The sequence below is a fragment of the Chenopodium album genome, chromosome 6 (genome assembly GCF_948465745.1).
Source record: "Chenopodium album chromosome 6, dcCheAlbu1.1, whole genome shotgun sequence".
NCBI lineage: Eukaryota > Viridiplantae > Streptophyta > Magnoliopsida > Caryophyllales > Amaranthaceae > Chenopodium > Chenopodium album.
The window spans coordinates 24,754,252-24,777,365 of NC_137839.1; the positions used below are offsets into that span (position 1 = coordinate 24,754,252).

Below are 23,114 nucleotides of genomic sequence, written 5' to 3' on the forward strand. Positions count from 1 at the left end.
TTATTGAAGTTACTAATAATTTATTCACGATGTAGCAATTTAAAGGAGTGCGTGAAATGTGAGTAATTAATTAATTACTTATTTAATTTTCTTATTGCTAGTATCATGATTAGGGTTATTATTTGATTTGACTTACGTTAATATTGTTAAATTGCTTCCAATATTAATGTTTATACTAATATATTTTTTATGATCACTATATTGCATGTTAAAGGGAATATGTAATTGAAAATCACACCTAATAAGTTAATTTGGACAATCGGTTTAGGTTCCTTTTTAATCTTGTTATTAATCGAAGTGGTCACTAATATATTAGAATTATGTGATGCATTAATATTCAACCAATTTTGTGTAATGTTAGTTTGGATCAAATTGGATCTTTGTTTGCATGTCTTTGATATCGTAGGAATAACTTTTCACAATAAGAATCGAGTAGAGGCCAATACGGGCAAATGTGACTCCGTGACTCACTTCGTACCATCATCCCCGATCCTCCTTTCTTGGTTCCGAACCATATGGAGTTAGTAATCTCATGGATTATGAATGGGATGTAACCTTCACGGGTCAATCGTTGTTGTCTATCGCTGTCCCTTTATCATGGTTGCCTTTTAGGACACGTGAACGGTTTACAAGTTCCTTAATAACTTGTTGGTGGCTCCCTACTTTCCTTTTCCCTAATCATATAATGTTAATTCCCACTTCCTATGAGTGCTAAGCATATTCACACATGCTTAACGTAGGCACGCTTCAAACGACGCCTACAGACACCTATCCTTAACCCAATTCCTTTCGCACAATGGGGAATGGATATTGTTGGACCTTTCGCATTGGCTACAGGAGGCCAAAAGTTCCTAATAGTGGGGATAGATAACTTCACTAAATGGATAGAAGCAGAGCCTTTAGCAAAGATAACAGCGAACGAAGTGAAGAAATTCACCAGGAAAAACATATTCACTCGTTTTGGATTGCCGGTAGTAATAATATTTGATCACGGTTCAATTCGACTGTAGCCCAGTTAAAAAGTTCCCAAGCATATACAAAGTAAAATTTGCATATGTAGTAGTGTGCCACCCGCAATTGAATGGGCAGGCTGAAGCCGCTAACAAGTAGATTTTAAGCGCGCTGGAAAAGAAGGTAGAGGATGTCAAGAGCTTGTGGGTGATTTGGTACCTGAAATATTATGGGAAAACAGAACGACAACAAAGGAAACTACAGGAGAATCGCCTTTCAACCTTGCTTTCGTTTCAGAAGAAGTTTTCCCTGCTGAAGTCGTCCTTTCTACATTTCGTATTCAACATTATTGTGAAGAGCTAAATGACCTATTGCTTAGGCAACATTTGGACTTCTTACCTGAGATAAGGTTGAAAGTTGTCATCAAGTCTGCAGCATACAAGAATCGTATGAGTCAAACATACAATAAACGTGTTAACTATCGGTCTCTAGAGTACGAAGACTTGGTTCTGCGGAGAACTGCCACAACCAGTAAAGGAAACGCAAATGGCAAGCTCACCGCAAACTGGGAGGGGCCATACCAAATATACGAAACTCTCCGGCAAGGGTCATATAGACTTATGACATTGGAGGGGGTGCTGTTAAAAAATGTTTGGAATGCTAGCGTTCTGAAGAAATATTATGTTTAAATATTTGTTTAGTATCTGAATGACATGTGGCCATATGTTTTACATAGTTGTTAAATATTTTCTACGATAGTATCATACTTTGTAATATATTTTTTCAGTTTGGCTAAGGCCGTTAATAAAGTATCACGAATAATAAAAAATACATAACCACCCCCAACTTTCGATATGACTTAATAACGGCCTAGCTAGCTGTCTCACTCATTCAAGTAAGGAGAGAGGTTGGATAACAAATGGGCATAAAGGTGAGTTTAAACGACGGTATGATCCAATGTCTTTACTCGGCCTGATAAAGGTTTTGAATAATATCGAGAACAACGTCGATTAATGGCCAATATTTCACAAAACGAAAGTTTTGCAAGCAATTTTCAACAAATAAATTCCTTGCTAAACTAGGGGGCGTAAGTAACATATGAATAATGGCCTGAATGTCTCCCTAAAAGGCCGATATCAACCCTTCAAGGTTAAAAAAATCAGTTTGAACATTTTGGAAATCTTTTAGATGTAGTAAACGGTTATACATACACAGGCGTAAAGGGAAAAGGAAATATCAGCTGTGGCAGAAAATGTAATATAAAAGATCAAACAGGTAATGAACATTAAAAGTGTTCACAATTCAGTTAATTATTAAAATTACAGACATAGAAACGAAAGCCATCACGCAAAAAAGGACAAAGGGTCAGATCGGCTGAAAACCCAAAGCATAAACAATTGTGTGACAGAACAAAAAATGAAGTTGTAGGCGTCGTTTGAAGCGCGCCTATGTTAAAGCATATGTGAATATGCTTGGCACTCATAGGAAGTGGGAATTGACATATACGATTAGGGACAAGGAAAGTAGGAAGTCGTCAACAAGTTTTTAAGGAACTTGTAAACCATTCACAGATCATTTAATTCAACCACGAATAAAGGGACAACGATAGCTAGGCAACAACGATTGACCCGTGAAGGTTACACCCCATTCATAATCCATGAGATTACTAACCCCATATGGGTCGGAATCACGAAAGGAGGATTGGGTATGATCGTACGAAGTGAGTCCTGGAGTCACATTCTCCCGTATTGGCCTCTACTTGATTCTTATAGTGAAAAATGATTCATGCGATCTAAAGGGCATGAAAACAAAGATTCAATTCGCTCCAAACTATTATTAGACTAAATTGGTTGAATATTTATGCAACACATTATTCTAAAATATTGTGATCACTTGATTTAATAACAAAATTAAAAAGGAACCTAAACCGGTTGTCCAAATTATCTTATTAGGCGTGATTTTCAATTACATATTCCCTTTAAACATGCAATATGGTTATCATAAAAAATATAATAGAATAAACATTAATATTGGAAGCAATTCAACAATATATTGTTAGTCAAATCAAATATAAATAAACCTAATCATGATACTAGAAACAAGAATAAAAATAAGAGTAATTAAGTGAATTAATCACTCACTTTTCTGCGTATTCTTGAATTGCTACATCATGAATAAACTGTTAGTAACTTCAATAAATAATCAAAAATCAAATTAAAATTAGAGTTGATTTGGTCCAACCCTCAGTTAGTTATACCTTTCACGCCTTGGTTTAAGGACAGAACCTCGGGTCAAGTATGGACTCCTTGGAGTGCATAAGGAAGAAATGATTTAATTAGGAATATAGGTTTAAGGCTTAGAGTATAAGAGAAAGAAGAGAATGAAGAGAATGATTTTTGGTGTAAAAGAGTGGAAGAGAGAATGATCTGGTGATCAAGCTTGTTGATGATTGAAAAAGGGGAGATATGACCTCTATTTATAAAGAAAAAAGAAGGGTCGAAGAATTAAGAAAATATAAGAATTCGAATCTAATAAAACTCTTGCAATAGACAACAGTTTTTACGGTTTTTGTTTTATCATATCTTTTGATCCAGAAATCAGAATAAGATAAATAATATGTCGTTGGAAATCTTTTGAAGTCTACTTTCTAACCCAATTAAAATCAGATTAAAATCCTTTGTAGAATAAAAGGGAAGGTCTCAGTTTTTGATAGGGTTTGGTATTTCATTCATATCTTTTCCGTTATAGCTCGGAATTGATATTATAATATATCATTGGAAAGACAATTTCAAGAGGTATCCAAACATCAAAGATTTGGATAAAAAAATATGAGGCACGAAAATAATATCTGATTATCTTTGAACGTCTTTCATTTCGAATAGAATTAGGACTTTCAAAAAGAAAAGTTTTATTCAATTTCAAATAACTAAGATCTTTTAGAAACTTTTAGAAGCTTAAAATTAATCCTAATTGGTTTAGGAATGGTATTAAATCCTTTGGACTCTCCACATGATCATTGGTTTGGATTCAGTTTAGTATTATGACCATAACTTATTCGTTATAACTCGGATTTGGGCTTATAATATATTTTTGGAAAGCTCTTTTCAAACCCCATCCAAATATTCAATCATTGGACCCAGATTATGGAGCAAAAAAACTGGTCTAAACGTATCTATAAAAAGGACACGAAATGAATTATTTTAAAGGACACGAAATGAATTATTTTGGGTTTAAAGGCATGAAAAGAGGAAAATAAGTTATGGTTTGGGGAAATGGGATAGGAATTGGGTTGGTTTATGAAATGGAAATATGGATTTAAGCACTCCAAGATTAAATACTCAACTCGACCAATAATGGTGGTGAAAGGTTGTTCGTCATCGGGCTTGGTTTTGGGGAGACATTTTTAGGTTTCTACAAAAGTAAATTGTTCAAACAGACAACCCCAACGACGATTACAAGAAAAAGAAGACCCACACGATTCTGGTGATGACTGCCTACCCCATTAATCTTTTTTCGGCTCAAATCCCTTCTTAGGAACCTCTTCCGAGTTTTTCTCAACTCGTTCCTCGTTCACAGGACTGGCAAGAAGAGCATCATCGAACTCCTCTTCCGATAGATCGCGGGGGTCCAGGTTGGTCATTATCTCAAACGGAGGTGACTCAGCGAAATATTCACCTTCATAGTTGGTAGGAGATTGATGCTTTTCATCGCCATAGGCAGTCTTAGCAGCCTGTCATCTCTTCGAATCCCATTCTTCAGCCTAGCAGACATAGCGATGTGCCGTTCCCCTGGGGCGAGATGATGGTCACCCCTACGGACTTCAGTCTCATCACAGGACTGGAGTTCACTTCTGTGCCACTGCCGCTTGACAGTGGAATCGACGTCTTTTCTTCGGAGGTCGAGGAGCTGTTGGGGCCGATCACTATTCGGGCCCGAGCTGAGGTCGAGACGACTCAGTTTAGCGCTAGGGGAATTCACCGCTCGTTACTGGTAGCGGCTCTTGATGACGATGCGACCACCCGAGAGCAGCGGGTGCGCATCTTTGCGCTGATGTTGTTGTCAGGGACATTCTCCCCTGACAAAGGTAGTAGGGCGTTGCTCTACTATCTTCCTGCTGTCCGTGATCTTAATCGGATCGGGACTTATGATTGGGCCAGCTTGGCCTATGCTGACTTTGTTCGTGCGCTGAGGGACTCGTGTCGACACCGGTCTTTTGGGACGAACGTCGCTTTGTCTGCCTTTTGGAAGGTCGTAGAGGTAAACATTATTCCCTATAAAGTTTAGCTCTATATATTAGTTAGCATTTACTCACACTTTTAACTCCTTGTAGATCTGGTTTTACGAGTACTTTCCTTCTGCTGCGCCGGCGAGACCATCGCCGCAGGGATTTCTAGTGAGCGCCTCTTGGGGCGGCCATCATGTGGATATGTCTACTACACATGTCCGGAACCGGATCATCTCGGTACGAATTTTATTGTTTATTTTGCTTTTCCGCGGTGCTTTAGGTATATTCTTGCCTAATTGATGCTCTTTGTAGGGGCCTGAGGTGGTATACCGGCCGTGGGGCGGTTGGACAGTCCCTGGGTTAGTCGCACAGTATTCTGCTGAGCGTCGCTATTTTCTGGGGACTTATGGAGCGATCGCGTACTTAGGAGAGAGGGTTGCTAGACAGCATTCCTCTGATGTCTTCGTCGTTCCTACTGCTCCACCACGTCATATGTTCGATGATGCGCGGTTGTCGAGCATGTCTGAGGGAGCTGGTACCCCTTGGCGGTCCTATGTGATCCTCGGGCGGTGTTATGCTGAGGAGCTACTACCTTTGTTAGCTCCAGCCCCCGTACCGGCTGAGGATGTGAGGGTAAGATTTTTCAGCTTTTACTTTCCATTAAGTAGCCCCCAAGTAATGTTTTACTGATTTTTTCTTGTTTTATCAGGACGGTGCTGCTGAGTTCGTGCCACCCCGTATGTCCATCCACTACCAGGGGATGTACGGGCCGATCGAGGAGATGATTCCTCCGGCTCTCGAGGGCGAGCGCTTCGTAGAGCGGTCGATTCCTCGCCACCAGACTCGAGTAAGCCTAGGTATTCAGAATTTTATGTTCATATATCATGCATATTTACTGACTTATTTTTCTGGCAGTTTTCACGCGAGGTGGTTTCGGCGATGGCACGATGCATAGATGCCTGACGGAGCCAACTCGTCCGGATGAGGAATGCGGCCACTTGCCTTCGGGATGACGTCATCCGAGAGGTAGCCTTTCTTTACTTATTTTTTTTGCATTGCTGCTTCAATTTTACCTTGTTTCTGATTTAATTCTTTTTGAAGGGCCAGCCTATTGCTTCTCACACCTGCACGAGACCTGAGGAGCGGAGGGATCCAACGAGGTCTAGCTCGAGACGTCGTCGCACTTCGTCAGGGGGTAGAGGTGGTCGCTCTGAGGCTGCTCGTGCTGAAGTTGCAGAGGGCTCGGGATCTTCTTCTGAGGGTGCCCATGCTGCACCGGTAGGAGAGGCTACCTCGGCTTTTAAAGGTGGTGGGATGTACGAGATAGGCTCGTCATCGCAGCAGCCTCCGCAGCCTCAGCCTCAGGTTGATCCTGGCTGGAGTGGTCCTACATTGAGTCTTCCTCCCCCTACGGAGACTGGAGCTGGAGCTGGAGCTGGTGGAGAGGTGACTCCTCGTACGGCGCATTTTTATGATATGATGGGCATACGTCCTCCGGCGCCGTAGTTTGTTCCTGTGTATATTTTATTTTGACTTTTCATAGAACTTTGCCTTAGACTCATTATTTATAGACACATTTTGTATATTTATGCTATTATGAGTTTATTTGATTGTTATTATTATGTGTATGTTAGTGTGTGCAAGAAAAGTGTGGCAAACAATTATGCGCAAAAATTCTGTCATTTTTATTATTGAAGGAGGGTATCCGACTCTCTCCCCCAAAAAGAAAAAATAAAAAAAGGAAAAAGTCGAATAAAATGTCTGGTGTTTGGAATTTAAAATAAATTCCAAAAAAAAAAAGAATAATAATAAAAATAATAGCTATTTTAATTAATTAAGAAAAAGGATAAAAAAAAAAAAGATGTTTAGGAAAAATAAACAGAGCCATAAAGTCATTAACCGACTCGAGTTTAATATTAAAAACGCAAGGTAAGCATGCGCGGCTGATGTAGCGACTTGGCGCCAGCTGGCGCCAGGCGCTACACTTGGCGTGTGGCGCCAAGCGCTGGCGGCTGGCGCCAATTACGGGGTTTTGACGCCAATTGACACTGATACCGTATTTTATTCTGATTAAAACTTCTCGCAATTTGTGTATAAATAGCCCCCTGCCAGCCGATTCTTCTCATAATTCCAGCGAATAAAATAATTCTTTGCTTTAGAAAAAATAATAATCATGTCTTTAGTCACCAAAACCTTCACCCAATACACTCATGAATGGAGTCGATCTCTTAATGCTAGAGACAGAAAAGAATTAGATTTATTTCACTTCGGGGGAATTTATGGCATCAAAGGGGTAGATCTTGACCTAGACTTCATACATACCGCTTTAGAATTTTGGAATGTTGATACTCATTGTTTCAGAATAGGGTATGATGAGATTAGCCCTTTGCCAGAGGAATTTGGTGCTATTTTAGGCTTCCCTGCAATAGACCTTGTAATAATCCCTAGAGTAGATGCATATTATTATAAGGATTTTGAGCGCTTCTTTAATTTAAAAGAAAGGGATTTATCAAAAATAATAGATGGCAACATAGTTAACTTGAAAGAATTAGCGCGCCATTATTTTGATAAACCTCTTTCTGAATCTTTTCATATATATAGAAGAAGGGCGTTCTTATTTTGCATGCTTAACCAATTTTTTCTTTGTAGTGGTAAAAATAATGAAGGTCAATCAATTATAACCACTGTACTAGAACAAATTGAATCAGGGAGAAATCCAATGCCATTAATAGTTGGAGAGACTATGATTAGTCTAGATGAATTGAAAAGGGACCCACAAGCACCTTTTCGCGGCTCTCCAATTTTATTACAAGTAGAAAAATAATATTTTTAATTACAAAAATCAAAAAAATACATTTTTGTATTGTAATAATAATTTATTTGCATTGCAATGTTTTACAGATGTGGCTAATGGAAAGGCTAGGATTAATTAGCCCTCCGGACGATATTGAGAATTATACTCCCAATTGCTTTGTGAGAAGGAAGAAACGATTCCCCAATATTGGGCGCCATGGGTGGAGAAAAGTCTTCGAATCACGTGATTTTGCTATCAAGTGGGTCGTCCCATGGTGGAAAATAGAAAGGATGGTTGGTGTTAACAAGCAACCTTTCTGCCGTCTTCCAAGCTTGTCTCGTGTGACTTATTATTATCCCTGCAGGGTAAAAAGACAATACGGCTTGCTTCAGAATATTCCTTCCGGGGATCTTCGTCCTCCCTTTGAGTACCCTATTTCCCAAGAAGTAGACAGATTTGATGCTTACTGGGGTGCTAGACCTTTATGGGAAGTGATTACCCAAAAGGTTCCTCCTTCTTTGCCCAATGATGTGAAGAAATGGTTGCTGAAGAAACCTTTGAAGGATTCGAATAAAAATCAGGGTAAAACTAATGTGAAGAGTCGTCTGGGTGACAGGGTGATTCCTGCCAAGGAACGTCTAGGTGCAAGAATTGAATTCAAAACACCTGCAATGCCTAGGAAGAAAAATGCTACCAAAGATAAAGGGAAAAGGAAAGCTAACACCACAGATAAAAAGGCTTGGGTGGAAAAGAAGCATGGAGTGTTAGCTGAAGGGGAGACTATCTACTCTAAAATTGAATGTAGGTCCTCTAAAGGGTGCCTACTAGCTAAGGTTATGGATGAGGAGGAGGAAGCAGATAAAAATTGGAAAAGGGCTAAAAAGGAAAAGAAAGATTAGGAGCATTGCTTGTCCTCCAATTTATTAGACTTAGTTTGTTATTTTTTAATTTAAAGTTAATTTATTTCAGCTTTATTTAAATTCCATCAATAATGTAATTTTATTTTATTAATGAAATTTCAGCTTTTAATTAAATTATTTACTTTAAATTTATTTTATTAAAGCAATGAAAACCGAAAATAAATTAATTTTCCAGAAATTCTTCGAGTACGGAAGTCGAAAATTTTCCGAAAAACACCGAAATTCTCCCAGAGTTTATTTCCGAATTGGCGCCAGTTATTGGCATTTGGCGCCTGTCATTTAAGTCTGGCGCCAGGCGCCAATTTCGCTGATGATTGCTGGCTGGCGCCAGGTTCTTTTCTGCGACGCCGATAATTCGCCGATCTTCTGTTGAATTTTTAATTGATTCTGGGACGCGGAGATGTCGAAAAATAAAGTGGCCGCACCCGTAAACGATTGCCTACGTATCCTTTCTTAAGGAATCAGGCCGAACGTAGCTCTCTTGAGTATACTACTCAAGTACTTATGGGTAGTATTTCTTAAGTTGGTCAAGATTTGTCATGTTTGAGAATTCATTGCCATCCATATCAGTTAGTTTTGCTGCACCTCCTGACAGGATTGTTTTGACAATGTAGGGTCCAGACCAATTAGGACTAAATTTACCCCTTGGATCTAAAACATTTTTCCTTAGTGCTTTTAACACCAAGTCTCCTATTTTGATATTTCTTGTCTTGACCTTCTTATTAAAATGCCTAGCCATACGAGTCTGGTAACACTGAGTGTGATGTAGAGCTTCTAGTCGTTTTTCGTCGAGTAGAATCAATTCTTCGTATCTTGCCCTAGTCCATTCAACTTCATTGAGTTTACTCTCTAAAGCGATGCGTAGAGATGGTATTTCTAGTTCGACAGGTTGTACGACATCCATTCCATATACCAAAGAAAATGGTGTATTTCCTGTTGATGTACGGATTGACGTGCGGTAACCCCACAATGCGAAGTGAAGTTTGTCAGGCCAATCCTTATAATTTTCCGTCATTTTCTCGATAATAGTCTTTAAATTTTTATTAGCTGCCTCGTCTGCTCCATTTGCTTGAGGTCTATAAGGGGAAGAATGATGATGTTGAATGCCGTATTTTTGTAGCAATTCTTCACATTCGGCTTGAAAGTGAGTTCCATTGTCACTTATCATTTCATGTGGGACTCCGTATCGGCAAATAATATTTCTCTCGATAAAGAGTGCTACATGTTTTGAAGTGAGTTTAGCGTATGATTGCGCTTTGACCCACTTTGTGAAGTAATCAATTGCTACTAGAATAAATTCGTGGCCTCCTGTTCCTGAGGGAGTGATTTTGTCAATGATGTCAATTCCCCATGTAGAAAAATGGCCATGGCGATGTGTAAGTATAGAGCAAAGATGGAGGGACATGTTGTAAATTGGCGTAAATTTGGAATTTAGGGCATCTTTTAACATATTGATGGCAATCCCTATTCATTGTAGTCCAATAATATCCTCCTCGCATTATTTTCTGGACTAACATTTTGCCATTTACATGAGTGCCACAGATTCCTTCGTGGACTATTCTCATTGCTTTTTGTGCATCCATCTTTCGTACATATAAGACGACCTTTAGGTACCCTTTTATGTAGCTCGTTGTCTATGAGTACGTATTGGGAAGCCAAAAGCCTCAATGCTTGTTTCGCTCTTTTGTCAGCATGAGGAGGGTATTCTCCTTTGGTGACATAGTTGAGTATGTCCGTGTACCACGGTTCTTCTTCTTCTTCGCCTTGGACTAATTCGTCGTCTTCTATAGCCTGGATGTATGCTGGTTTGTGCCTTTTTTCTATAGTTAGAGGCATTTTCTCGATTTCCGTGGGAATCCTAACCATTGAGGCTAATCTTGCCAAGGCATCGGCAAATTGTTTTTCCTCTCTAGGTAGATATGTATATTCTACCTTGTCTAATTGATCGGTAAGAGTTTCCAGATAGGTTTGATAAGTGGCTAGACTTTCGCTCCTTACCTTCCACCTTTTAGATATCTGATTGATGATCAAAGAAGAGTCTCCGAATATCCTTAACTTCTTTACTCCCAATGCCAAAGCTGTTTCAAGGCCTACGACGCATGCTTCATATTCAGCAGCATTGTTGGTAACGTCGAAATCAAGCTTTATGGAGATTGGAACGTGCTCTTCTTTAGGTGATACTAGTAGTACTCCAACGACACATCCCTTTTGGTTTGAGGCTCCGTCAAAATACAAGGTCCAAGTATCATCTTCAGTAACCATTAGGTCTTCATTTGGAAATTCATTGTCATGTATTGGCGTTGAGTCTTCTTTTTGAAAATCTGCTAGAAAGTCTGACACCACGGATCCTTTAATATCTTTTTGTGGCATAAACCTTACATCAAACTGGGCTAGATTGACTATCCATCTTGATATGCGTCCATTGAGTGTAGATTTATCGAATAGATACTTGAGTGGATCTAATCGGGAGACTACGAAATCCGTATGCACTAACATGTAATGTCTTAACTTAGTTGTGGCCCACACCAAGGCGAGGCACAACTTCTCGAGCGGTGTATAGCGTGCTTCGTATTCGAGCATCTTTTTACTTAGGTAATAGATTGTGTTCTCTTTGCCTTCTACCTCTTGTGCTAGCATGGCTCCCATTGTCTCTTTGGTAACCGTCAAATATAACCTAAGAGGTATTCCGAGAAGTGCTGGTGCTAATACGGGAGGATTTGCGAGATATGCTTTGATCTTTTCAAAGGCTTTTTGACACTCGTCATCCCATATTACTTGTACATTCTTCTTGAGCTTCTTGAAGATTGGTTCACATATTGTCGTCAGTTTTGATATGAACCTACTTATGTATTGCAATCGGCCAATAAATCCTCGAATCTGTTTCTCAGTCTTGGGCGGTGGCATTGACATGATTGCTTTGATCTTGGTTGGGTCTACCTCTATTCCTCTAGAGCTTATGACGTATCCCAAGAGCTTGCCTGAGGTGACTCCAAAAGCACACTTTGATGGATTCAACCTCATATTATATTTTCTTAGCCTTTCGAAAAATTTCCTTAAGGCTAGTTGATGTCCTGGACGGTCTTTTGATTTTACAATCATGTCGTCGACATATACTTTGACTTCTTTATGCATCAAGTCATGGAGTAAGGCAGTTGCTGCACGTTGGTAAGTAGCACCCGCGTTTTTCAATCCGAATGGCATTACCGTGTAGCAGTAATTGCCCCATGGCGTTATAAAAGTTGTTTTCTCCATGTCTTCTTCTTCTATTAGAATCTGGTTGTAACCTGCGTACCCATCCATGAACGAGAGAAGCGCGTGATTTGCCGTGTTATCTACCAGAATATCGATGTGTGGCAAAGGGATGTCGTCCTTTGGACTTGCCTTATTTAGATCTCGATAGTCGACACACATCCTTACCCTTCCGTCTTTCTTCGAAACTAGGACGACGTTGGCAACCCATTCGGGGTATTTGGATAACTTGATGAAACCTGCAGTTATCTGTTTTTGAACTTCTTCTTTTTTTTTAAGGGCTATGTCGGGTTTCATTCGACGCAACTTTTGTTTTACAGGTTTCATTCCTGGAATTAGTGGTATAGTGTGTTGACCTATTTCTCTATTAATGCCTGGCATATCTTCATATGACCAAGCGAATACATCGATAAATTCTTTAAGTAAGTTAATTAAATCGGTTCTTTCTTGTTTATTCAATGTTAATCCGATTTTAACTTCTCTTTTATGAGTTGAATTATTCGAGATATCAACTGTTTCAGTCTCTTCAATTGCCGGTGTTTTCTTTTCGAGTGTTTCCATTGCTTTAATAATTTCTTTGTCTTTTTCATTGTTAGTTAAGCAATGCTCGTCATCTTAAGTTAGAGAAGAACACGAGCAGTAAGGAGAATGAGAAATATTATTGTACTCTGAGATCATTACATCAAAGAGTGATATGTCCTCAGGGACTGGATCACTAACTATCTTAGGAGAGGAAATAGGAGGGGGAGGTGTTACTTCTAAAGACTTAGAATATTCTAAAGGGAAAGACTCTGACTCGGACTCTGACTCAGACGACTCTTCAAACATCGGTCCTTGCCCTGTCGTGATGGATATCTTCCTTCCGCTTGGAGTAGTCACCTTGATAGTCTTGCGCCACCCTTGTAGTGATCCTTCAGCTGGAGTAATTAGCTTCGAGGGATCGAAGTTTTCACTTTGTAGGACTGTTTGAATGAGCGAGGAGTTATCCTCTTCGAGGGATCGAGGTGTTACTACTAACTCCAGCGGTTTTGCCGTTCCTTTCTTCTTCCCTAGGGTCATCCCAAGAAAGTGTTCTTGTTTCTTCAGCATGGCATTGACAATCATGTTTGAATGGGGGTCATGGCAAAGAGGGGTCCTTTCATCCTCCTGGATTAAGGAGACTTCTTCGTTAAAGCCCCATAGGTCTTCATCATCCTCGTCGTGTTTTACATTAATAATTGGATTTTCTATAGATTTGATTCTCATAGGCGAAGCATCGATGGTGATTGGAATTCCTCCAACTATAGCTTTCAATTGTTGGTGGAGAGATGAAGGGACGGCCTTTAGATCATGAAGCCAAGGGCGTCCCAACAATAAGTTGAATGAAGCTTTGATGTCTACTACTTGGAAAGTAGTAGCATGTTCTATTGCTCCTGCCGTTACATTTAGGGTAATCTTTCCAAGAGCTTGACGACGAGTGTTGTCGTAGGCCTTTATTCCTTGTGTAGACGGAGTTAAATATTCGTCCCTTATGCCGAGCATCCTCGCGGTTTTAAGTGGACAAACGTTGATGGCTGATCCATTGTCTACAAGAGTCATAGGAACATTCATCCTCTTGCAAACTACTGTGAGGTTTAATGCCTTGTAGTGTTTGTCACCTTCTGGAGGTAAATCTTTGTCAGAGAAGGTGATCAAATTAATCGGGCTTGGAAGGTCACTTGTGAGGAAGTTGGCTAGTCCCTCAGGAGTAGTGTCAGAGTCTATCCCAATTTTGTCCAAGGCCTTCATTACAGCCAACCTATGTTCTCGAGATGTTGCCAGAAGTTTCCATACATTCATCTCAACTTTTGTCTTCTTAAACTGCTTAAAAATGTCATTGTCTTCAATGATAGGTATGGGAACTTGTTGTGTGGTTGGTATAGGTTGTGTTGAAACGGGAGGTTGCATTCTCCCTGATCTTGTGAGGACGTCTATCGATGAGGCTTCTTCATCCCAAATGTCATCTGTGGTGTATGACACAGAAGGCGGAAGTTCTACTAAGTCCTTTAGATAGACATCTTCTTCATCACTGTCCCAAACTCCATTAATGGTTGTATCTTCTTCTTGTTGAACTTGGACTAGTTTCTTTTCATCAATCATTTTCTGTACCAAATCCTTAAATTTGAAACAGTTTTCTATAGTGTGACCCCCTGATTGATGATACTGACAGTAATATCTATCTGTCCTTTTCAATGATTCTAATGGTCTCGGTTTGAGAGGTTTGATCTCGCCACTCTCGGAGAGCATTTCGAACATTTGCGCATATGGGATCCCAATTGGAGTGTAGATTCTATTGCTCTTCTTGGGTTTTTCAGTGACTTGTAAGGGAAAATGCTTTGCCTCATAAGTCGTTCCCTTGCTAATTAGAGGTAATTAGATCTTATTAGCTTCCACAAGATCTTGAATGAGGTTTTGAAACCTGTAGCATTCATCAGTGGTATGACCGTTTCCTCGATGGTATTTGCAGTAGGATTTGGGATCCCATCTAGGAGATTGCTTTTCTAATATTGGATCCTCTGTTGGGCCAATAGGTTTGATTAGTACTTGATCATAGAGACGATCGAAAATAGCATCGTAGGTCATTCCTATGGGTGTGAATTCTCTTTTATCTTCCGGAAGTGGAAGCTCATCATATTTCTTATGGAGTCCGTTCATAACTTTGAGAGCTTCACGTAGTAATTGCGATACCTCCCTCATAGATAGTGTGAGCAATTGTATATCATCTTTATTCGCCGGTTCTGGAAGGTTATCCTTGACATCGAAAAAGATCTCCTCTTCTTTTTCTATGGCACTGATTTCTTTGACATGTCTAATGAGAGAGGAGGGGTCAACCTCGTTTTCCTCATCGGAGATAGCCAGGGTATGAGCTAGAGGTGCATTGTCAATGCTTGGCTTCTTACTGGCAGGGGGCAACGGCAGTTTGTTGTTGTCGATCAAGTCTTGGATAGCTTCCTTAAGCTTCCAACAATTTTCAGTAAGATGACCCCTACCTTGGTGATACTTTCAGTGTGCATTGGGGTTCCAATTAGCTGACCTCTTCTCAACTGGTGGGTCCCCAAATGGTCCAATAGGAGTTATAAGACCTTTTGCACTTAATCGATCAAACGCGGTGTCATAACTCATGCCAATAGGAGTGAAATTCCTCCTAAATGGTTTCTTCTGTCCTTGGTTGTTCATAGCAAGGACTTCTCCTAAATTAAAGGTGCTCACATTGTTTGAGTGGGCGGTTTTAAAAGAAGAAGGATTGTCGTTCTTCTTTCCTTTCCAGCCACTGTTGGAGTTATTGTTGGCAGCTTTTAATTTAGCCAAGCCATCTTCAATATTGATCCCAATGTCATAAACGGCCTTAAAAGTATGGAGATTATTTTGATATTTGAGATGCTTGGAATATTTTTCTTGGAGATTTTTTACGAACAGTCTCACAAATTCTTTTTCACTTGGCACCTCAATCATCTTAGCTGAGGTTTCTCTCCACTTTTTAAAGAAAGAGGTGAAGCCTTCATTCTCTTTCTGTTTGAGGATTTCAAGTTCCCTATGGTCAGTCTCGACTTGAATGTTGCATTTGTACCTATCAATGAAAGCGTTTGCTATTGACTCCCAGGTAGAGGTCTTTTCTTTCTCGAGAGAAAAGAACCATTGTTGACAAACGGTCTCGAGAGATAGTGAGAACAGAGAGGGGAAGACTTTCTTATCGATACCCTTAATACTTATTATGGTTTCGAATGCTCTTAAATGAAAGTATGGGTTGTCAGTTGCTCTGAATTTGGGGATGTCGTTGGCGTTGAACTTCTGCGGAAGAAGATCTTTGTCCACCGAGACCCCTTGTGATGTAAGCTCTTGAAACTTGTAGTCGCTAGACAACTTGCTTAAACTCTCTTGCATGAGGTCCATTAGTTGTTGCTTCACGGGATCATCAATCTTAAGTGCGAGAAGCTTCAGTGTCTCAATCACGGTAGCTAGTTGGTTCTTAAGATCATTGACTTCTTCTTGTGTTGCCATTATAACCTTAGCTTTCCTCTTACGAGCTATGGGTTTGTCGAAAAGTTGGACTTGTACGAAGAGGTTGTCTTTGATTAACCGTCCTTCTTTTCTTGACCACGCGCTGTAAATAAACCATTTTGCGTTTTAATTACTCGACTCGAATCAACTTGACTTTACGGTTTATTTTAAGGAAAAAAAGAAAAGGGTGTATATTTTTTTTTGCCAAAATAATGTACATATTGTTAGGGAACTAAGTATAGTTTTTTTTTATTATTGGAGGATTAATATCCGACTTACCCCCCTAAAAAAATGACGGAAAAAACACGAACACAAGACTCTCTTAATCATGGTCGAAGTATGTGTATTGGTGTGTGCGTTGAGTGTAAGTGGCATGCTTGGACTCTTGTGTAAGACCATGGGACTTAGTGCCTAAACTCGATCATTGACTCAAATAAGTACTATTACCAACAAAATTTAGTCGAATTTATTAGAAAACTGATTAATTAGACCCTAGGTGATGACTCGACCAATAATCCGAACTGTCGGCCAAACGACAGGACTGGCGTCGCACGGTGGAGCTTGGCGCCAGACGACAGAGCTGTCGTCAGGCGCTACACTCCATAATGTGGCGCTACAGCTCAGATCTTGGCGCCAACATTGGACTTCGATCTGGGACTGTTTTCGGTGTTATTAGTCAATTGGGGTATGCCTAAACTCGTACTAGGTCAATTCCGATTAAAATATTAGACTTTATTGACTCAAATTATTTAATTAATTAATTAAATAGGCAAAGTTCTTTCAGTCATTAATTTATTTAATCTCAACACAAGTCAACAAACAGTTAAGAGAAACATAGAATATATATGCACAACAAATAATGCACAATTAGTCAAGTAGGCACAATATGATGCAATGCGTTTACAACCTAACCATGGCTCTAGTTCTCTAAAGTTCGGGATATGGTTTAGTCAATAGAGGGTCCATGGTTAATTGTCCGGATGCACCGCGTGGAAGCCTAACCGTGAAGGGTTGGCGCGAGTGGATGGGACACCGCGAGTTTTAGAACAAAACTCGCTTCCATGGTTTGGTGAATTCAACATCTCGGATGTACCCTTTGTTGCACGGAGCGTTCAATCGGGTAGATGGAGCATGAATTCCCAGAGGGTTATGTCCATATGTAGAACACATATGGGTTTCAGAAAAGTGAGAAAAAATTCAATCAGGAAGTTGGATCGAGCAAACAATGCGAAAAACCGGTCGAAATTAGAACGCATATTTCTGGCCCGGTATTGGGGGAAATTGGCGCCAGCAATCAGAGACTTGCGCCAGCTTTTAACTGTAGCCCCTGGCGCCAATACTGGCGTCTGACGCTACGGTTAAAATGTTGGCGCCAATGCTCTGGCCCCTGACGCTACTTCCCACATGCCTCAACAGCTTTCTGTGCTCGATAAAATTTTCCAGTTTCGCGCGATCTTATTTCGGTCCTAGTTGTGAAAGATATTTCTCAAATTTCCTACGTGTAAAATCCTATGTTTTTAACTCATTACGGATGGTCTTTCCAATGAGATCTTTTTTATGCATATGACAATAATGTTAATCAAAATTACGCACATGAAATACTTAGAACTTTTCGAGTCTCATCCACTCATTCTAAATCATTGCCGAAACAAATTCAGGAATTAAAATAGAAATCCTCCCCAGTGAAGTCGCCAAAAACTGTAGGGAATAATTTCAAGCCTTAATCCCACTAGCTTGAACCCCACTGTGATCATACACTAAAGTACGGTGGCGTCCAAAAGGGAAGAAGATAGAGCAAAAGAGTCGCCAACAAGTTTTTAAGGAACTTGTAAACCGTTCACGAGGTGAAGGTTACACCCCTTAACGATCCAAGAGATCGTCAACTCCATAAGGTCATGAACCAAAATAGGGTCCGGGGATGAAGGTACAAATCCAACCTAAAAGAGATTGAACCTGCCCTAATAATAGGCCTCTACTTTATTCTGATCGTATTCATGTGCGCTTTTTAATTAACATGCAATCATAGATTAACCCTAAACCTATTTATCTATGTTGGTTGAATATTAATACACAAATAAACTATTATTGGCAATCACTTGAATTATAATCATATTAACTCTAAACAAGATTATTAATTATCTTATTAAACGAGATTACAAGTACAAATTCCCTTTAAACATGCATAAAAGGCGTGATCAAGCAATAAAAATAAATAAGCAAGCAACATAATAAATAATCAATCGTTAGAATAAACATGAATTATAATAATTATAATAATCATCATGAATAAAATAATCATCATAAAATTATAATCATACTCATATTAATATTAAAGCACAATGAACATAGCAAGATCCTAGGCATGATACTAACAAGATTAATAACAAACCCTAGCATGTCACAAAGCAATAAAAATCAAATCTTTAACCCTAACATGATACTAACAATCATAAATATTAGGAAGAGAATAAAAGGCATCATAGAAATCATATTTAATATTAAAATTAACCTAGACATGATACTAGGAATATCATAATAACAATATAAACATGATTTCTACATCATAATATCAATAAATCAAGTACTTACTTTGATGTCTCGTACCTCTTTCTAATAACAAAATACACACATTAGTAATTTCAAGGAAAATAATAAAGAAAACAACTAAATTAAATAATTGAAATAGAGATTTGGGACCCAACCCTCAGAAATTAAACCTTTCACGTCTAGGGCGAAGGCAACTTCGAATATGGCTAGGTGTTTCTAGATCTTGTGAAAGAAAGAAAGAGATGAATGATTTGAGAATGCTAATTAAAACTGATTGTAGATGATTATTGGTGAGAATTGGTGAATCAAAACGGAGTTTTTAATACGATATTTATAGAGAAAATTAGCCAAAAAGATAAAATAAACAAAACAGAGTCTGACGCACAAAAAAACAGAGTTGGCGCCAACCCTGACTAACTGGCGCCAGGCGCCAACACTAGCGCCAGGCGCCAATGGCTAGCGCCAGGCGCCAGGCCTGGTTCCAGGCGCCAAAGCCAGGGGTCAGGCGCCAAGCCTGATTTTAACGCGTTTTTGAAAATCAGATAAATTTGCCGTACTGGAGGATAAAATCATATAATTTCCTCGAAAATGCTATTTGATTTTAATTAAAACTCTGAAAAATCAAAAGGCAATTTATCAATGCTAATTTAATTAGGAATGAAAAGAACCTTCTAGAAGAATCTAGAAGACTAAAACCATTCCTAATTGCATTAGGAATGATAAATCATATTAGGCCCTCCCCTAGATCATTGGGCCGCATATAAAGCTCAAACCGGGCCTAGTTTAGTAAATTGGCCATAATTTCCTCAATATTCATCGGAATTGGGCGTATAATATATCGTTGGAAAACTCTTGTCAAGCCCCATCCAATTACACTATTATTGGACCCATATCATGGACCAACCAAACTGGATTGGCTATTTTCTTAAAATAAGTTTTCAAAAACAGAGAGAAGAGAAAAGAATTTAAAAACTATCCGCAACACTAAACTTTCCACACTTTCGCTTCATTCGATTATGATTCGACGTGAAAGGTACTCATCACTGGGTTTGGTTTTGGGGAGACACAAATGAGTGTCTACACCTACATTGCTAGATGATAGTGGGGTGTATGATGTGTATAGCAACGCATCAAAGAATGGCTTAGGGTGTGTGCTTATGCAAAATGGAAAGGTGATTGCATATGCATCGAGGCAGTTAAAGTCCCATGAAGTGAATTACCCAACTCATGACTTAGAATTAGCTGCAATTATCTTTGCATTAAATATTTGGCGCCATTACCTATATGGAGTGAAATATAGAATTTTTACAGATCATAAGAGCTTAAAATACATTTTCACCCAAAAAGACCTGAACTCTTGTCAGAGAAGATGGTTAGAGTATACGACGGATTATGACTTAGATATACAATACCATGAGGGAAAAGCAAATGTAGTTGCGGATGCTCTAAGTCGTAAAACCAGCCATGGATTGAACACCTTAGTAGTAGCTAATGAGTTGTGTACAGAAATGATGAAATTAAATTGAATTTAGAAGTTGTAGAATGGGGAGTACTAGCAGTTATTCTTGCGAACCTAAGTATCCAACCAACCATATTTGATAAGATACGAGAAAACCAAGAGGGGGATGTGAAGTTGGATAGGATTCTCGAGAAAATTAAGCAAGGAAAGGCTACAAACTACAAAATTCATGAAGATGGGAGTTTAAGATACAAAGGTCGATGGTGTGTACCAAATAAATGTGAGGAAGTAAAAAGGAAGTTGATGGAGGAGGGTCACCATACACCCTACTCAGTACACCCTGGAGGGGATAAACTATATAAGGATTTGAAAAAGATGTTTTGGTGGCCTAGAATGAAAAATGAGGTTGCAAAATTTGTAGCAAAGTGTTTAACTTGCCAAAAGGTGAAAATAGAGCACAAGAGACCCCAAGGGGCGGTGCAACCATTGGAAATCCCCGGATGGAAGTGGGATTGCATTTCAATGGAATTTGTGACTTGCCTCCCTAAGTCAAAGAGTGGAAATGACACCATTTGGGTGGTAGTGGATAGACTTACAAAATCCGCATTGTTTATACCAATGAAGGAGACTTGGAAGATGGAGCAGCTTGTGAAAGCTTACATCAAACATGTTGTGAGGCTAAATGGAATTCCAAAGGATATTGTGCCTGGTAGAGATTCCAGGTTTCTTTCAAAATTTTGGAAAAGTGTACAGGAAAATTTTGGTACAACACTTAAGATGAGTACAGCGTTTCACCCTGCCACAGATGGACAAACCGAGGAAACCATCCAAACCTTTGAGGACATGTTGAGAGCTTGTGTAATAGACTTTCAAGTAGGGTGGGAAGATAGCTTGTATTTAATTGAATTTTCCTACAATAATAGTTATCATGCGAGCATAGGAATGGCTCCATTTGAGGCTCTGTATGGGAGGAAGTGTCATAGTCCAATTTTTTGGAACGACATTAGTGAAACAATGATTCCAGGGCCTCAAATGATTGAGGATACAGTAAAGCAAGTAAGGGAAATTCAAGCTAAGATTCAAGCAGCTCAAGATCGCCAAAAGAGCTACACAGACTTGAAGTGTAGAGAAGAAGAGTTCAAAATTGGTGATAAAGTATTGTTAAAGGTGTCACTAATGAAAGGAGTGATGAGATTTGGGAAGAAGGGAAATCTTAGCCCAAAATACATTGGACCATATGAAATACTTCAAAGAATAGGCAAAGTAGCTTATAGGTTGGCCTTACCTATGGAGCTTAGTAAATTACATGACGTATTTCATGTGTCTCAATTGAGAAGATACATACCTGATAAATCCCATGTGTTGCAACCTGAAACCATTGAGTTAGATATATATTTAACCTATGAAGAGAGACCTGTCAAGATTCTTGACAGTAAGCTGTGTAGTACACGCAATAAGAATGTTAAGATTGTGAAAGTGCTTTGGTCTAACCAAGAATACGAGGAAGCCACTTAGGAGGCAGAAGAGGAAATGAAAAAGAAATACCCAGAGTTCTTTCAGGTATGTTGAGTTATGGGGGCGTAACTCGTTTTCTTTAAGTGGGGTAGAATGCGGTAGAATTTCGCGCTTTTTCCCTATGTTTTTAGTTATTTTTGTACTTTTTGCACAATTTTTACCAAGTATTTTGAGTAATTGTGTTCTCAAAGAGACACAAAAGGGTAAAGGAATGACAAAAAGTACAGCAATATTATACAAAAAGAGGAAAAGTTTGAATTTCGTTCCCCAAGTTTCAGGACGAAACTTTTTTTAAGGGGGGGAGACTGTAATACCTCGTATTTTATACGTATTTAATTTAAAATATGTAATTTGTAAGAGTATTTAAATAATTTTAATGTTTTAATTATGGTATTTTAATTATTTATTCTATACAAATTTGCAAATATTTTATAAAAAAGGAAAGTTTATTGAATTAATTATTTTATAAAAGTTGGGATTTATTTTAGGAAAATATGATTTTAATAAATTTTATTAAGGAAGGGATAAGGAAAATTAAAAGAGGAAAATTTAGGGAAAGGGTTAGTAGAGAAGGGGTATAAATATCCTACTTATGAGGCAAATCAACTTTGCCCAGAGTGGAGAAAACCCAAGGTAAACTTCTCTCTCCCTTTTCCTTATTTTTCTTTCTTTTCTTTCTCTTTTTTTTCCCCTTCCCCTTCCTTTATTTTGGCCCTTTTCCCCCCCACCACTGTCGACCACCGGCAGCAGGTGACCGCCGCCGCCAGCAGCCGGCAGCAGGTGGTTGTCGTTTTCCTCCTCCCCTTTTCGGTTTAAAAAATAAAATAAAATAAAATAATCTTTATCATTCTAAATTAATCTATGCTTAAATCTAATGATTAATTATGAGTTTTGGGATTTGATTTTTGATGTTTGATTATAAGTATTATGTTAATTAATTTTCAGATTATGTTTTAATTTTAAAAGCCCCAATTTTTTAAACCCTAGGTTCTTGATTTATGAATTATTGAAGGATTATGATGTATTATGGTTTGGATCTATGATTAAAGTATTTCAAGACTTAATTACAGCAAGATTTAATTAAAATAAAGTGCTGAAATTTTTAATAGAATATTTAAAATTAAGTTTCTTTAAGAAATTTCAATTACCCATTAATTGGGACTAAAGTATGATGTTTTAAATATAATTTCAACTTATTTTAATTAATTATGAGGGGTTTTATAATAGCATATATTGCTGGAAATTTGTTTAGAGTGGATTTTAATTTTCTTCTATAATTTTTAATTGTAGGAGACTTTGAAGTGAGCAATTTTTATTAGTCGTGGTGATTTTAAGATCGTATTCAAGGTACGTTCGCGTACTTAGCATATTTTGGTGATGTAGTATCATGCTAGGATTGATTTAAATTAATCTCAAGTAGTATCATGCTAAGGTTTA

General features: G+C 38.7%; 1 protein-coding gene across 1 annotated transcript; it reads left to right on the top strand.

Moving 5' to 3' along the window:
• The first annotated feature begins 803 nt into the window (after positions 1-803).
• LOC145636825 (uncharacterized) lies at positions 804-1,640 on the top strand. Its single transcript, XM_081688367.1, has 3 exons — positions 804-971; positions 1,090-1,106; positions 1,193-1,640. The coding sequence occupies exons 1-3, from the start codon at positions 804-806 to the stop codon at positions 1,638-1,640; spliced, it is 633 nt and encodes a 210-aa protein (XP_081544493.1).
• Positions 1,641-23,114: the final 21,474 nt, after the last annotated feature.